Source organism: Indicator indicator, chromosome 1 (assembly GCF_027791375.1).
Source record: "Indicator indicator isolate 239-I01 chromosome 1, UM_Iind_1.1, whole genome shotgun sequence".
Lineage (NCBI taxonomy): Eukaryota > Metazoa > Chordata > Aves > Piciformes > Indicatoridae > Indicator > Indicator indicator.
Genome location: NC_072010.1, coordinates 14,320,138 through 14,335,709, shown reverse-complemented (window position 1 = coordinate 14,335,709; position 15,572 = coordinate 14,320,138). Strand labels below are relative to the sequence as shown.

General features: G+C 36.9%; 1 protein-coding gene across 1 annotated transcript in view; it reads right to left on the bottom strand.

Moving 5' to 3' along the window:
- CNTN5 (contactin 5) overlaps window positions 1-15,572 on the bottom strand; it is a 265,100-nt gene that overhangs the window by 47,209 nt on the left and 202,319 nt on the right. Inside the window, exon 14 of the mRNA XM_054389935.1 lies at window positions 6,796-6,916. Within this exon, the coding sequence (XP_054245910.1) occupies window positions 6,796-6,916 (121 nt within the window). The remainder of the gene's footprint in view (window positions 1-6,795; window positions 6,917-15,572) is intronic.

The window sequence follows — 15,572 nt, the reverse complement described above, 5'->3', positions numbered from 1 at the left end:
GTGTGACCTGGCATAGGTGATCCTGCTCTGGCAGGGTGGTTGGACTAGATGATCTTACAAGGTCCCTTCCAGCCCCTAACATTCTGTGATCTCTAGGGAGGGAACACCCACGACCTCCCAGGGTAATGCATGCTGAGTGTTAAGCTTGTCTCAAATAGTGCTGCTGAAGGGTGGGTGTGCAAATGACGGTGTTGCCCTGGCCTATGCCTGCCGTGTGGGGACTTCTGGGGAAGGAGGAGATTGCAGGGAACTGGAAGAAGCTGCTCCGTTTGGCCCTGTGTCGTGGCATCATCAAGCGGCATGGCCCTGCATCCCTGACGCTCTGCTGGGCCCTGTACCGTTCGGTTCAGCCCCTCGCTGCCTGTGTCCCAGACAAAAGCCATGTGGCACTGCCCTGCTCCTCACTGCCGACAGGAAACTCGGAGCTGCTCCTGCCACAGTGCCACCATTTTAAAGCCAGGGAAATGGTGATATCTCTCTTCTTTAATGTGTGGGTTTTTTTTTTTTTTTCCCTCAACTGCTTTTCCTTCCCATTTCCACTCTGGTCTGGTTCAATGTAATAAAAGCAGTTCATTAGCCATTTGTTGTCCTTTCGCCTTCATTTACTCCAAGGGAATTACTTGAACCTTGGCATGGCTACCCACCACCCCCTGCAGACCAGGGATGGTAAGGGGAGGACTGGGCCTTTAGTCCTACTTCAGTGTCTCACCATCCTTATTTATTGCAAAGACTTTCTTCCTAATACCTAGTCTGAATCTACTTTCCTTCAAGCTGAAATCCATTCCCTTTCATCCTGTCACTACAAGCCCTTGGTAAATGTCCCTTCCCAGCTTTCTTATAGACCCCTTTGAGATACTTGAAGGTTGCTCTAAGGTCTCCCTGGAGCCATCTCTTTTCCAGGCTGAACGGACCCAACTTTCACAGCCTGTCTCCAGAGGATAAGTGCTCCAGCCCTCTGATCCTCTTTGTATTTTGCCAAAAGCAAGTCTAGGAAGTGGAATTCTGCTCTTGGCTACAAGTTCTGCTGGTGTTTTTCAAAACCTTCATGTCAGTGAGTAACAGGTTTTGTACTGATGAATTAAACACAAAGTGAAAAGCATTGTTGACCTTTTTAAAGGTAGTTATTTGGGCCAACTCAAGGTAGTAAAGGTTATCCCCTTCATGGTGTTAACCTTTTTTTATGACAGAGTATCTGTGATTTAAATGTCTCTACAGTAAAATATGGAAGCATAGGATCATGAAGATATCCTTTGTAATGAAAATATAAATGCATAGATTGCTTCAAATTTCCTCAGCATAATGAGGAAATAAGAATATAATAAGCCTGTTTTGGAGTACAAGCCTTAAAAACCAAATTTACTTAACAAGCAAGCATTGCCTTGAGGAAACCTGACACATTGCTGGCTATAGGATCACTTGTAACATCTGTGAGATAAATGTCTTCTGGCTGGTACTTGGATGTTTGGTAACCATATTTGTGATCATATTAGTACTAGAACATGCCATGCATATTTATCCTGTATTAGGGTCTCCTGCTTTGGTAATCACTTGTGAAAAACTAGCACAGAGACAGCTCAACTACTGGTGTGCCAATGATAGATGGAAAACCAGCCAAGCTGAAACATGCTGTATTCTGCTTTTCTGTTACTTAATATTCACTGACAGTCAAAGATCTGTCTGGATACATAAAGGCTGGTAGCCAGACAAAGCAGGTGACATAGGAAAACTATTCTTGGACTAATGTCAAGAACAAGATTGATATTCATAAAAACTATTAATCACTTCTGCTACTAAAATGTCTGGTGACTTCATGTACTGGGGAAAAAAAATAGTTGATCATGTTTTTATAGTCTTCTGTAGACAACCTTGTCTGCATGGCAAACAGTTATTCTCTATGTATTTTCCTTGGGTGAACGAACAACAGAAGGCATAAATGAAGTGAAATCAGATGACAATTTGGGTGTCAGAAATGTGTCCATAGGTGTGATTTTTTTATTGTATTCATTTACTCCACTAAAATTATTTTTTGTCCATCAGACATACCCAATTCCTATTATGGGACTCTCCTGAAGTAACACATTTATGTGGATCTGGTGCCAGAATAGTTACCACCCTGTGTGAAAAGCTGTTTTCTCTTTTGGATGTCCTTGAGCTGTATCAGCCTGCCCTATATGCCTTGTTCTGCTGCTATGGGCTGTGATGACTGTCTTCCAAAACCCTTACTGCACCATTTAAGGCATTGCCAATATCTGCCTCATTACCCTGCTGGAGGGCAAATCCAGCGCAGAAGCTGCGTGCATATATTTTGGCTGTATCTTTCCAAGAAACACTTCAGTGTATTGGCTGCAGCTGTTGACAGTGGTTCCCCTGGGAACGTTGGTAATGTTTTGGGCTATAGTCAACTTAATGAAAGACAAAAATATTTTGGTTTTTGGAGATGCCCTATACAGTCAGGCTATCATTTGTTTGTCTTCTGACTTCTGTGTTCCTGGCTACTGTGCTTCAGAAAGGAGATTGAACGCATCTTGATCCCACCTAATCTACTGCCTGCAGGTATAGCATGCTCTTGAGGAGAGACAAGTGTGGTTTTGAGGCTGGGTCTCAGACAGCTAAACAGAGGTATCTTACCTCATAGATGAGCACTGCAATAACTGAGTTAAGCTGTAACTGGCTGGCATTGCCTCCTCTGCCTTAAATCAGTCCTGGCCTTTGAGCTGAATTCTCTCTCATCCTCATTCAGAGAGTAAAGGACCCCTCTGGGGATGCCCAGAGTCAAGATGTTTCTAGAGGGGGTGGTGGATCTCAGATGGATGAACTTCTCTTTTTAGGTATCTAATAAGAAGACAACTTGTGATGATGAATTAAAGAGAATTTTGTAGAAACATAATTTGGAGAGCAAATTATTTTTCAAGTTAGGAAGTAGCCTACTTGAATATAAACACGAGCTTGTGCATGTCAGGGCAATGCACCTATGAAGGTCACTGTTGCCTAGCATGAGACTACTGAAATACTTCTCATTCACAATCCATGCCAGGATTAAAATGCCAGGGACTTAATCTAGAAAGCGAATGTACTGCCTGACAGGTCCAGCTGCCAGCAGAACATCTCTTCCTAACGAAATCTACATTATTGGTGGCATTAGAAAAATTAAATAGAAAGACAAAAATAAACAGCTTTGGCTGGAAAAAAGGTGTTTAAGGAGCAGAGAAATTACTAGGAACCAGTAAAAATTTGTTTCTTGCTTTAATATACACAATTTAATCACATTTTCAAAGCACTTAGAAAAATACTCAAGCTTTGATTTGAATAGTAGGTGCTGTTTCTACAGTATGTTTTGTCTAAACAAAATGTAAAATACCTTTTCATATGTAGTTTTGACATGCACTAGATAAAAATCATTATTGAAATAACATTAAACATGTATTTCACTGCAACTTACCTAAAATCAAGAACTGAAGTAGAGAAGTTGAAAATCGTTTTGAAATGGTGTAATACAAATCTGTAACTCATTGTAGAAAGTTCCAGAATAGAAAATTGCTGATCTCAATTTATTTTGTTGTTCATGGGCAAACACACACACACACACGCATGCACATATAAATATATAAAAATCTTTTTGCAGCAGTAATTTCCTTCTTGTAAGTAATTAGACTAAAAGAAAGAAGTAAAAAAAGATATGTACTTGGCATTATTAATTATCTGTTCTTCAGACTGTCACTGGTGGCACGGAATTTACCTTCTGTATAATGCAGAATGAAGAAAAAGTGCAAAAGTAGCGACACCTTATATATACAAGAGATAGAGCAACTAGAAGGATGCTTTAGGAAAAGATAAATGAGATTAAGGATATTCCATACTTTCTCCACGATAAACGATACTGAGATGTTGCAATAGCTTGAAAATGCAGCGGTGAATGGGGAAGATCAGCATGTTACAAGCAATAACACTCTACAAGTTTGTTTCTCTTTCCTCCATCTGAAGAGTCTGCAGCAAGATCTAGTTGTCTTTCAAGCCACTTGTAATAAAGTTCTAGAAAACCATCCTTAGAAATAATGCACCAGTTGAACACATAATTTACTATAAATTAAGTAATTTTGTTAATAGCAATAATTCTGATATTCATGAATACCTAAAGGAGGACAAATTTAATTTATTCTGTATGTCCAATTTATTTCCTGTATAGGTGATGTAAGGAGAAATTATATTTTAAATTTACAATGAAATATTAAAAATATGAACCTTACAATATAACTAGTGATTGAAATGCTTTTGCATGCTGTATGATGTTATCAACATTCAAGACTGGCATTTTCTGCAGAGACAAAAGGAGAGAGAGCAAGGTCAGAACAAGGATATGCTGGAACTTTGCTTATATCGGTACCTCTAAGGGTTCATTAAAAAGCTGCTGCTTTGTTAAGCACTTTGGCCATGGGCTGTGATGTTTAAACCACAAAAGATGTTTTGTAATATGCATGAAATGAAAATACTGTACCTAGAAACTATATTAAAAATAAAGAATAATGTAGTTTTGGATTTCAGACTTTACTGCATATTGGCGATGGTTTTCTTCGTAGATGATGATGACTTCTGTTAGGTGGAACTCTTCAGAATTTACTGAAATATTTACTGAAACATCTGTTGCTGCTTGTGTCTTTTCCTAAGAAATGTCCAGTATCTTCAAAAGCTAAACCTAAAGAAGTTTGAAAGGTGCTGCAAATTTCAGATAGTGTCAAATTGCAAAGTGCACTCTGTAAACTGAGGTTGCTGTAGAAAAAAGAATTAGAGATACTGAAATGTAAAGCCTGTAACATATAAGGAGAAAGAGATTAGATTCTTCTAAATATTTAGAATTTTTAAAATGTTAAAGTCTATAAAAAAGTAATGATTAGCAACTTTGTGCTGAATGTGTTTTAAATGTTTTCTGCAATACCAAACGAAACCATCCCACATTTTTTGTGTGAAAGCTATATTCACATTGCCCTCATCTGCATAAGTTTTACAGTTACCTCAAGGAAATTAACTACTTCAGCAAATCAACCATATCTTATCATTTAATGAAAACTGAATTTTGCATCAGGACAAAAACAGTCACACACTATAAAGAGTTTTGTGAAAGTGATGCAAACATTTCTTACTATATACTATAATTATCCAATCATAGAAGTAAGAAAAGGAGAACATTGTAAGCAAATTATATTTGAATTTAAATTCTGTTATACAGCAGTCATAGTTTTCATCAGCAAGGTGGCATGTTAATGAGACTTTCACATACATACATTCTGTTAGTGCTTACAACATCCTTTTGCTGTTTCTTTTTTAAATCTCAAACCTCTTCCTAAAAGAAGCAATTATTTTCTACATCAAATTCAATAAACTAATTTATATAACCAGTATTCTTAAAAAAAATAGTAGCCAATCTGTAGATAATAATAAGCTAAGAGATTTCTGTCACTAATTGGTTTAATGGCTTAAAGTTGAGATTGCCTTGCCTATCCATAGGGCCTCTCCTGCCAGAGAGAGGTAAAGGTAACACGTAAGGTCTTGCATAACCCACAAAGATGAATCAGATTTCATAAGGCAGTTAAAATGTCATTATATGTCTGTGTTGAGGCAACTGAATACCACCCTCTCAATAGTGCCATAGCTCACAGAAATCTGATGGTCCTCAAAATGACTTTATGGAAATACCTAACAGATACTTTCATCAAAATTTGAAGAGCCCTGCAGTCAGCCAGAAAGATTCTTTATTATTTAAAGCATATATTTGGCCTAAAAGTGATGGATACGAACATATCAAATCTAAAGATGTGGTGGAATGCAATGGAATAAATATTTTCAAAATACTGTAATTTCTAAATATTTTTTTTTCTATCTGAAGATTTTTTTAAACGCTAATAAAATATCTACCTTGATTTATTCTTTCAAAAAAATATATAATCCACAGTAGGCTACCTGGCTGTACTATCTAGCAGATGTCCATCTATCTTGACATTGCAGGACTTACCAGTTTTAATGTCAGTAAGTGAACTGCAAGTCCTCAAGTCCCGTCAGGCACTGAATACACTTGCACACACACAAACACACACACACAAGTTGTGTAGAATGCAGAAATACTCTGCTTAATGGAATGCACATATGGTGCTAATGCCCTTATTTATTGTGTCTAGCTGGTGTTCTAGACATGATCTGGGTTCCTGCATGATGATGTGTTTCTGTGCATTATCAGAAATGTTAAGGGATAGGTAAAGCAACAGATTACAAAACTGGATCTGAAGATGCAATCAAAATGTGGTAGTGACAATTCCGTATGTGAGAGAAATCAAATCCCTGTCATATTAGGGAGCTTTTTGCTTCTTCTTATCTTTTTATCTATCATTTTACAAAGCGCTGCATGGTTCATGTTCTTCAGAAGTGAATGAATATCCCTAAGACATTGAACTTGAGACAACAGCTTGAACGTAAGATGAAATGTAAAGCAACACACAAAACCCAGCACAGAACTCATATCAGAGGCCTGTAAATGCCAATTGTTCACATTTGAACTAATGTGGTATACCTTTTGTGCTATTATCTCTCTTAAATCTGTACATCCATTAACCAACTGTGTTCTATTTTTCATTGCCATGTCTGCAGGCCACTTTATGGCACAACTACTTTCAAAAACAGTAGGTTAATCACAAATGTTTTCAGTACTATAAGTTCTGAAGAATAATGTCTGAAGCCCACATATTTAAGTCCTCTGGTACATTAGTATCTGGTGATTGCATTTTCAGGTGGCACCGTGAGCATACTCACCCCTAACAAGCAGCTCCGTCTCATCTGACACGGTGTCCGCTGCGGTCTGAACCCTGCAGCCATATCTCCCAGCATGCATCAGGAGAATGTTCCTGATCATTAAATCTGCAGAGGATGCTTGCTGAAACAGGGATGAAGGGCCAGTTTAACATTCAGTAAGTCTCTGTTCAAGGTAGTTCACGAGGGTGTTTTGTACAGTGTGAGAAACTCATGATTGCAGCTTTCATCTGACTACATTTACATCTCCTAATACCCTCTTTTGAGGATTATCAGGGCACTGGATTTATACAATTATTAATAAGGATTAAAGAAGAAGATTTCAGGTTTTTAATAACTTTGTGCATAAAGCACAAAGAAAACGTGTGCTCAAAGAAAATGGTTCCAAACTATCACAAAGAAATTCATTAAGAATATGAACAGAAATATTTTGGATGCAATCCTTAGTATTAAAAAGTCCTCTTAGAAATGAAGGAGGCTTTCTTCCTATTCCCTATCATACAGTGACATTTGGAGTATGTCTTACTTCTGTAACGAAATCAAGGTCGTTTGAAAGATAATGTTGGTTGATTTTTATTAACATAGAGGAAACTAATACTAAATATAACTGAGGAAATACAAACAGATTTTTATTTTTCCTGTTGAAACCTCTATATATTTTAAGCTGAATGAGTGTGCACAGAGAACCAGTTCATTTTTTTTAAACATTCTAGCCAACAAGAATTACAATGACCAAAAATTAAGAGCAAAGAAGATAAAACTAGAAAGTAAAAGTCTTTCAGAGGATAAATGGCTTTTGCTAAGAATGTCTGTGTTATTTCATAAATTCAAGGGATGATATTTGATTTTGCTGTACAAAAACACTGTTATATCTAAGCCTGGAGACAATAAATGTTGCTCCATCACAACTGAGACATGATTTATTGTAGTCATTACTTAGAGAAGGAAGAGATAAGTGTGAATGAAAGACACCCTGACTACCTGGCATGGCAATTATGGCTTACTTTCTCACTTTTGTGTACTAAAAATACATGCAACTTTTTGATTCATTGTAAGCACCAACAAATTTAGCAAAATGTTGTGAATATTTTTCTTCATTTCAAAGCATTTTGCATAGAACGTTTTGGTTGGAAAAGACTTCTAGGATTATTGAGTCCAACTGTCTTTTAATAATCAAATAGAAATAATTCTATCATAATAGTTGAGGTTAGACAAAATGTCCTGCAAATATCTCTAAATTTCCTTATCTTTGCTACTTTGTACAATATGAAAACCTAATATTTTTTCTGTAGAGTTTGTGTAATGTTATAGTATAGATAGCATATAATTATGTTGTATAGAATTATGTAATTTATAATTATTAAAATTATACAATCTATAAATATATAATGCATAACTTCAATAATTGCACATAATACAATATAATTTGTAAAAATGCAAATAATATATGATTGTATTATGCAAACTACTTCTGGTTTTAAGGCTATGCCTTTAATTTCTTTTCACAGAGTTCGATCAGAAAAGTAAAAGAATGTAAATAAATCACAATTGGATGTAAGGAAGAAAAATAATGATTATTCTAAACACTTCCATTGGAGAGATAGAAACCTCTGAGAGTCAGTACTCAAAATGAAGTTCAGTCTGTCTGGTGTTTTTCTGCTGGGCAGTCTAGCAAGGTGCTTCTGCGTTTCTCTTCTGCCTTTGCTTTGGAGATAACACACCTGCACACTGACCTTGAAAGCTAAGTTCTAACAACCTCTCTGCCTCTTATCTTTTCTTCCTTTTGCCAGGGGGGTCTGGAGAAGGCAGAGAAGGGGGAGGCAGAGGGACAGCTTTCCTGGCTTTGGCCAGGAGGGTTTTGTGCTGTTTCTGTTAATTGTACATATCTGTAAATACTGTAAATACTGTATATTTTGTATATATTCATTGCATTCCATTGTAGACTGTAGTTTTTGCTTGTACATATAGCTTCATTTGCTTCCAAATTGAGTTAGTCTGGTGTTGTTAATATGGGAGGGAAATTTCAACCCACACTACAACACTACTATTATGTTATTCTATTCCCTATTACATTATCTACACTTTATGTAATACTATAGATAAAATATGTTTAAACTCTATTATATCATGTAGACTACATTTTATATAGTGATATAATACTTCATAATGTAATGCAATACATATAATACAATATATTTTATAATATGTGTTTGTGTCATTAAAATATATTTACATGTATAATGTACTGGTTGTTATATTTTACAGGTTAATAATTTATTTCTATATACCTAATATGACATATTACTTATCTATTATATAGAAGTGTTTATGTACATTTACTTGGTGTGGTACTTTAAGAAATATTTTTGAGCATAGGATTTTTTTCTTCTCAATTTTTGTTTACTTTGCTAACTGGGCAAAGACTGACAGGCTTTCCTTGAAGTAGATGTTCCCTGATTCATACTGTTCTGTACAGTGGTTCTAATTTGAGTAGTTTTGATCCTGAATGAGTAGAATTTTACCCTGCATTAAAAATAAAGTCTTACTAAGGGTGTGATACTTCACTAGCAGTTCTGGAAATAGACCACTGACTTCATATTTTATATTTCTCTGGCTTCTGGGCACATATGCTGTGCTTGAATGGTTGTATTCAGATCTTTATCCTTCGTAATCACTTGCAAGTTACGAAATCTCACTTCATAAGAAGCTGTCCATATGTGCATGACATTGTGTGTTGAAGTATTTTTCTTATCTGTTTCCTTGTGTTGTTTTCATCATCTGCTGTACTTGTTAGTATGTCCAGTTTTGGAGTGTACGATTGTCATTTGCATACTTTTATCTTTTCTGCCAAGGTCATTAAAGACAGGATGAAAAAGGATTGTTTCCAAGATCCAATCTTCTATAATTTAGGTTTTACTTTCTAGGCAGAAGGATTCCTTTTCAGCACATCTTGGATGGCCTTCTTCAGACAATCTTCACCTCATTTGCATTTTTGGAACTGAAATTGTCATAATATTCCACGTAGCACTAAGGCAAAATCTCTACCAAAGCATATTCACTTGTAAAGAGGGAGAAGATAGGTGGGACACCACTGAGACCAAAGTGGATATGAGCATGATCTGCAGATAATTAACTCTATAGATCTTAGAGTGTGAATACAATGTTAGTGTTTTCCCTTCTGAAGTGGCCTCATTGATAATATTACTGGAGGAAAGATATTCAGACCAGTCAGGCCATTCTTCAAGAATCAAGAATCAAGAATGTTGGAAGAGACCTCAAGGATCATCGAGTCCAACCTGTCACCCTACACCTCATGCCTATGTAAACCATGGCACCAAGTGCCACGTCCAGGCATATCAGAAATCACAGCAGTACAAAAAAATATTTATGAGTACTCTGCAGCTTAAATGCAAAAGAAGAGCACTCATTCCTACCAGGAGTGAACTTCAACATACAAATCTTTTTAAGCTGTCCAGCACAGCAATATTTACTAGCCACTGACACGTGAGTTGCTCAAGATAATTAATGACTGTGGTACAAAATGGTAACTTTTAGAAGGATAAAACCAGAATCAGTCCACATTTTTCCTCTCTTGAGAGTAATTTACATTTAATGTGTGTATTGTTGTTAAGTGGGAGGAAAAGCCTAATGGATAGCAACTGCCTGGTATTATTGCTGAGGAGCTGTTAAAAATTGTGGCTGTCACTCTAACGTGCAGAGGGTTCATGACTATGTGAATCCTAATCTCATCAGGACAAATACCTGTATTTCATCTGCACACCTCTGTAACTGGGCAGACAAGCAGCAAGTGAAGGAATCATTGCTACAAGTGGAGAACAGCACAGCACAAAAGATCCCCATGAAACATTTATTGCAGCATAACAGGATGTGCAGACAGCATTGCTTAGGATTTGTGAGTGGAAAGAAATTAAATTCACTGTTTAATGCAGAAGGATGTATGGTCAAAAATTAGATTCTTGATGAAGGGAAATAATGAGACATTTAAGCTTCCATTTACATTAGTAGGAGTTGACCAGGACCTCTAAAAAAAATGGTATTATATGCTGTTCAGTGATATTTATAAAGTGGTCTTTACAAATTTTACAGATTCTTCCAAGTCTTGGGAGACTGATTATTTTGTTGATCAATTTGTCTTGCAACAAGAGGTTCAAGGCCACAAGGCCTGGGGGGAGGTAACCTGATGTGCTGGCCTTCCAGATCTTAAGAGAATCTCTACAGCGTGTCATTGCAACTGCTGCTTAAATTTGAGTGATTACAAGAGAGTTAAAAACCCCTGCTAAGCAGAAATGCAACAGACACTCCATTAAGGTCAGAAACACTGTCTTCTGCTGTTAGTCCTGTCTCAGTGGAAAAAAGACATAATGATTCAGTAAAATCTGGGACATCCCCTCTCCTTTGGGGAGGACAAAAACTGGGTGACATGGACACAGATGTAGAAAAATAATCTGAACTAACAGGAGTTAGAGCAGTCTGGTGTATCAGCAACCACGTGATCCCATTATTAATCAGAGATGAGATTAGTGCTGTTTAAATTTACTTGTCTACATCTACATTCTGATTTATTAAGTGTATGTTTTTAAAAGCTGCTTTTTGTTCCACTAATTCTTTGCTCTTCTATGACAGGACATATTTTGCAAAAAGAGCACTATTTCAGAGTAGCATTTCATTAGAAAAAACTGAATTTCTTGGCCTTCTGAATATCATGTATTACATCGTTAGCCAGGTATCAAAAGTATTTATATTTGTTCAGCATAAACTTCTAAGTGGAATATATCTTGTACTTTACAGAACCTAGGACTTAAAAAACAAAACCAAAAAACCCCAAAGAGATAGGTTTAACAGCCAAGGTCTGAAACTTAAATACAACCTTCAAGGCCAGCATCAGCTATGAACCTACTGTAACCCTGAACACACTCCTGGTTTTCCATAAGCAGTGAATAAATAATAATACAGCTATCATTGTTATCTGTCATGACTAATAATTCTCTCTAGGACAACAAATTATTGTATAATTCATATTATGCTCCCAAGTATCCATTCATCGAGTTCTGGTGTCTCAATTGTTGCTTCTCCTGCAGTGTGGCATGTTATTTAAGGTCATAGATGTGTCTGAAATCTAATTGGCATTACCTGTAAGGTACCCTTGAAGTAATTTTTCAGAAGAATTGATGCTACCTATACATAGTAGTTGCATTTGATGTGGAGATATTTCCCCAGACTCAAAGAGCCTCCAATAAATATTTAATGTGAGTACTTTGCTCAACAGGAATCAATTTGTTGGGTTTGGCTTTTGCACCCATTGCCCTAGTACTGGCAATTTGCAGAAGAGAGAAAAAAGCACCAGCGTGCAGAGAACTTAACTGTGGTGAATTAATACTTCTTCAGCAGTCTCACAGCCTCGCAGAGAGAAAGCTGTACGTGGATCTTTTCCTTTCCATTTCATAAAGAGGCTGTGAATAGCTTTGCAGTGAAGTAACTTTTATGTATGGTTCTTCAAGTGAAATGAATTACACTTACTCTTCCTGTGAGAGCCAGTTCATTATCTTGAGCTAGTTGCTAGGAAACCTCCCTTTTAATCTGTCCATTCATTTGCTGAATTTTTATCCCTAAAGTAATGTGGTTCTCCTAGTGTCCAACCTTTTGTTTTGAAGGCTTTGCACAACAACAATCTATAATGTGCCTGCATTTGAAATGGAGCTCACAGTTACACTGTAAGGCACTTTATTAACAGTCACTTGTTTACTTCCCCCTACCTCTTCCATGGAAGAATTAAATGTTGGTTTGATTATCACAATTTATCACATATGAATCATAGAATCAGTCAGGGTTGGAAAGGACCACAAGGATCATCTAGTTCCAACCCCCCTGCCATGGGCAGGGACACCTCACACTACATCAGGCTGGCCAGAGCCTCATCCAGCCTGGCCTTAAACACCTCCAGGGATGGGGCCCCAACCACCTCCCTGGACAACCCATTCCAGGCTCTCACCACTCTCATGGTGAAGAACTTCTTCCTCACGTCCAGCCTGAATCTCCCCACTTCCAGCTTTATTCCATTCCCCCTAGTCCTATCACTACCTGATGTTCAGACTATAGAATCATACGTGGAAAAAATATGTGAACCCAGGAACCTTAAAACATTCTTTTGTCTTTCTGTCAATCCTAGCTTTCATTTAATCTGCTTCTAAATGCTACTCATTTTCCACACTGACATTTTCCATACTTCCTTTCCACACTCCAGCTGCACTTTTGTGGATGTAGCTCTGATTTATCTTGTAAAGAGGGAGAAAAAAGCAAGGAAGTTCAAAATACTGGGTAATTAATAGAGATGATGTGGCAACCAGGAGCTGCCAGTTCCTGTGCTGTAAAGGCTTGAGGTCCAGAAAGGTTGGCAGTTATTGTACCAGGGATTCAGGTTGCAAACTCACCTGGACAACATGCAGTGAAACTTGTCTCTCTGTTTGGGAAGAATGTGTCTAAAAATGGTAGTGAGACTATTATAAATGATCTGTATTCAACAAAAGATTAAATCACTGGAAAAAAAGAGTGGGCAAACACCAAACTTGTAGGAAAAATTTTATGCTGAAAGCCTAAGGGATGGTTTGTTTGTTTGCTTGTTTGTTTTACCATGACTATGGGGGTTTAACAAGGCTTGCTGGCCATCATCTAAGTTTCTTGACAGTGAAAGGTGAAGATGCTTTCCTGCTATAATGGTTTCTATACAGAAGAGAATGCTTGGGAGAGACAAAAACCTTGAAAAGTGAGGTCATATTCTGCATAAACTGAGAATAGTAGAACAATAGTCTGTTTTTAAATAGGACTGAGATTTGTTCCTAAAAAATAATGACCTGGGTGTTAAAGCTATCTTGTTCTGTTTAAATTATTATTTTAAAGATATGGGTGTTTTTACAGCTAAGTAAGGTGAATCCCTGACTCATACATTATTTGATTTAGCAAAATAGCCTTTAGTAATGAAATTCAGTCAGATTAAAATGAAAACTGATTTTACAGAGGATTCTTGATTTTTTTGACCTATTTGATTAGCAATGGAGTTTGGTTTTGGTGAACTTGCCTAAAGCAAACTAATGATCATACAGAATAACCCTATGGCAGCATTGGTTTTGTACCATGAACAATAAATGAAAAATAGCAATACAATAAATTTCTTTTAAATTATGTTGACAATTTATATGTGCATTGTGATGGATTGTTGGCTGGAAGCCAGCTTCTGTTCATAATATGTTTCGGGCAAGTTAAGTGCATTTTTATGTAAATTCTCACATTTGAATACATCAACCACTTGCCTGTTTCTGGTTTATAATGTTTACAAATTGCAAATATTTAATCTGTTAAAAAGCAGCAGGTTTCTCTGTTGATATAGTGATAATAAGATTATATTCTGAGTTCTGTTTTGTAATCATATCAGCAAATTTAGAACAAGGAAGATTAAATTATTGTTATTGGGTTTATTTTGATTAATAGTGTGAGATAATATAATAATGGTAGCATAGTAGAATCCAGGCTGATACAGGTTGACTGAGGGGTACCTAATAATACACAAATTTCATCTCCCCCATCTATAAGAAACAAAATAGATGATTTTTCAAAGTTTTCAGGTTTGTGGATCCATAAAAATTATCCAGGGAAGTTGTGGAGCCTTCCAGTGGCAGGATTTTTGAACAGTTTTCATAGATAAAGCAAAACAAAGAAAAGTTTGGAGTGAGCACTGGTGTTTGGGAGAGTATGCTAGGAAGTGTTGGGTTGTTGGTAGTGGAGAGGGAGCACTTTAAAGTGCATCTGCAAATAAATTTCATTAATGTCATTGACAGAATGCAGAGGAAGAGATGGAGTAAAACAAGTATTAGATGTCAGCTAGTATGTTTCCTACTGTGGTAGTTTTATGACATTTAGGAGTTAAAAAAAGAATAGAAAAAGCATTAAAAATGAGAGGGCATGAGAAAAAAGATGTGATATGAAATGCCAGGCTGCAAGACAGAGAGACCTAGTAGACATATGTTGCTAAATTCATACTCTGTAGCTGAGTTGTTATCACCAGGAGAATAAAAGGAAAACCTGTAAAGGGTACCTGTGCTCCTGTTTAAAGATGTAGAGAGGGAAAAAGAGTATGGAGCTACACAGATGATTTGAGTGGAATGGTGGTGATAGTGCTGGATGAAGATGACAGAAGTGGACGCAAAACTCATCTGGGATGATTCTGCCATTTTTAGAAGACGTCAAAAAAGGAAGCATGAAGAGTAAATACATGAGATTTCATTAGTGTGCTACCTGAAGAATGTTGTGACAGCCCTACATGAATAGAAATTTATTAGTGGTGTCCATAGATCATGGCACACATCAACTCTAGCAAAGAAAGATACCTAGGTTGGAAATAAAAAAAGGCAATGTGGGGAAAGAGAGAAAAGGAAAATGGAAACGTCTTCCTGCTAGCCGGTTAGAAAGGGTAGTCTCCTCTTCTCCTCTTGAAGATCTCCCCAGTGCCGTAAGTGGTGAAGGAAGATGATGACTGTTATAGCCTTTTCTTTGGCATCTACTCAAACTTCCAATGTGTTAGTGTTAATTAAGAGCAGTTGTGGCACTGTGATTGATTGTTATGCTTCTGAACACTTACATTGTTGGGTAATATTTATTAAGTATTTATATCACTGTTTTCTACCTCACTGCATGCTGTGGTTTGGTTTACAAAACAAAGAAAGAAGTGGGCAGGAGGATGGGGTGAATTTCAGGCCAATGGGAGTCTC